The 1,001-nt window shown below is 55.6% G+C and overlaps 1 protein-coding gene across 1 annotated transcript in view; it reads right to left on the bottom strand.

The window, feature by feature from the left end:
- Nucleotides 1-587: 587 nt before the first annotated feature.
- LOC102844537 (probable N-acetyltransferase 8B-like) overlaps nucleotides 588-1,001 on the bottom strand; it is a 1,886-nt gene continuing 1,472 nt past the window's right edge. The window contains exon 2 of the mRNA XM_006881000.1: nucleotides 588-986. Coding sequence (XP_006881062.1) covers nucleotides 588-986 — 399 coding nt within the window. The remainder of the gene's footprint in view (nucleotides 987-1,001) is intronic.

Here is a 1,001-nt window from a genome sequence, read left to right as displayed (position 1 = left end):
CAAGGGCTGGGGCCAGAGCCCTGGGGCATTTCAAACCCTGCACAGCTACCACCAGTCTCTCTAGTGTTCAAAAGATGAGTGAAGAGGGTCAAAGACACAAGGGAGTCCAGAAACTTCGAATCCACCAGAGGCTCCCAGAGCGATCTCCTCTCGTGAGATTCACGGCCGCTGGAGGGTCAGCTACGAGGTGGTTCCTGCTCCCCGGTCGATCTCCTCTCATGTAATTCACAGCCTCTGCAGGGTCAGCTACGAGCCAGCTCCTACTCCAGGGTAATAGAGACAGAGAATGTTTTGCTTTTTTTTTAGCATCAAGAAGGTTTTATTTTAATTCTTTTCTCCATTGTTATGTGGAATTTTTATAATGCAGCATCATGAAGACACTAGAGGGAGCAGGCAGACACGTCAACAAGGCTGAGTGGAGTAGAAGCCCCACACCCACGTCCCTCCACTGGGTGCTGATGCGAGTGAGGGGGAAGCTGTCATCACACCAGCCCAGAGACTGCAGGGCTCGTCACTGCAGCAGCGTCCATCCGCCCTGATGGACACGCGGGCTCAGGCTGCAGCCCACTGCTGTGTCCCCCACAGGCCTAGGCGGAGGGAAGGTGGTAGATGAAGTAGATACTGGGAATGTCCAAAATCCTCCAGATGGTAGAGAACCAGAACTCGTGCATCCTGCGGAAACCGAGGCGCTGGTACAGGCCCAGGGCTGGACGCTGCAGAACGCTGGTGGACAGGATCACCTCGCTGTAGCCCTGGTCACGGGCAAACTGGAAGAGGGTCCTGATCAGGGTCTTGGCTACCCCCTGGCCTTGATGCTCCAAGGCCACAAACATGTGTAACAGCTCCACTTGTTTCCCCCGCAAGCCAGGGTTCTTTGTTGGGAGACACCCCACCATGCCCAACACCTTCTCCCCAGACTCAGCCACCCAGAAGTAGGAGCCCGGCTCGCTGAAGTAGGTCTTGGTGATGTCTGCCATGTCTGTGCGCTGACATAAGGCTCC

This window comes from Elephantulus edwardii, unplaced genomic scaffold (assembly GCF_000299155.1).
Source record: "Elephantulus edwardii isolate Elephantulus edwardi_28Jun2011 unplaced genomic scaffold, EleEdw1.0 scaffold00011, whole genome shotgun sequence".
NCBI classification, from domain to species: domain Eukaryota; kingdom Metazoa; phylum Chordata; class Mammalia; order Macroscelidea; family Macroscelididae; genus Elephantulus; species Elephantulus edwardii.
Note: the sequence above shows the minus strand (reverse complement) of the source record. Positions and strands in the feature narration are given on the sequence as shown.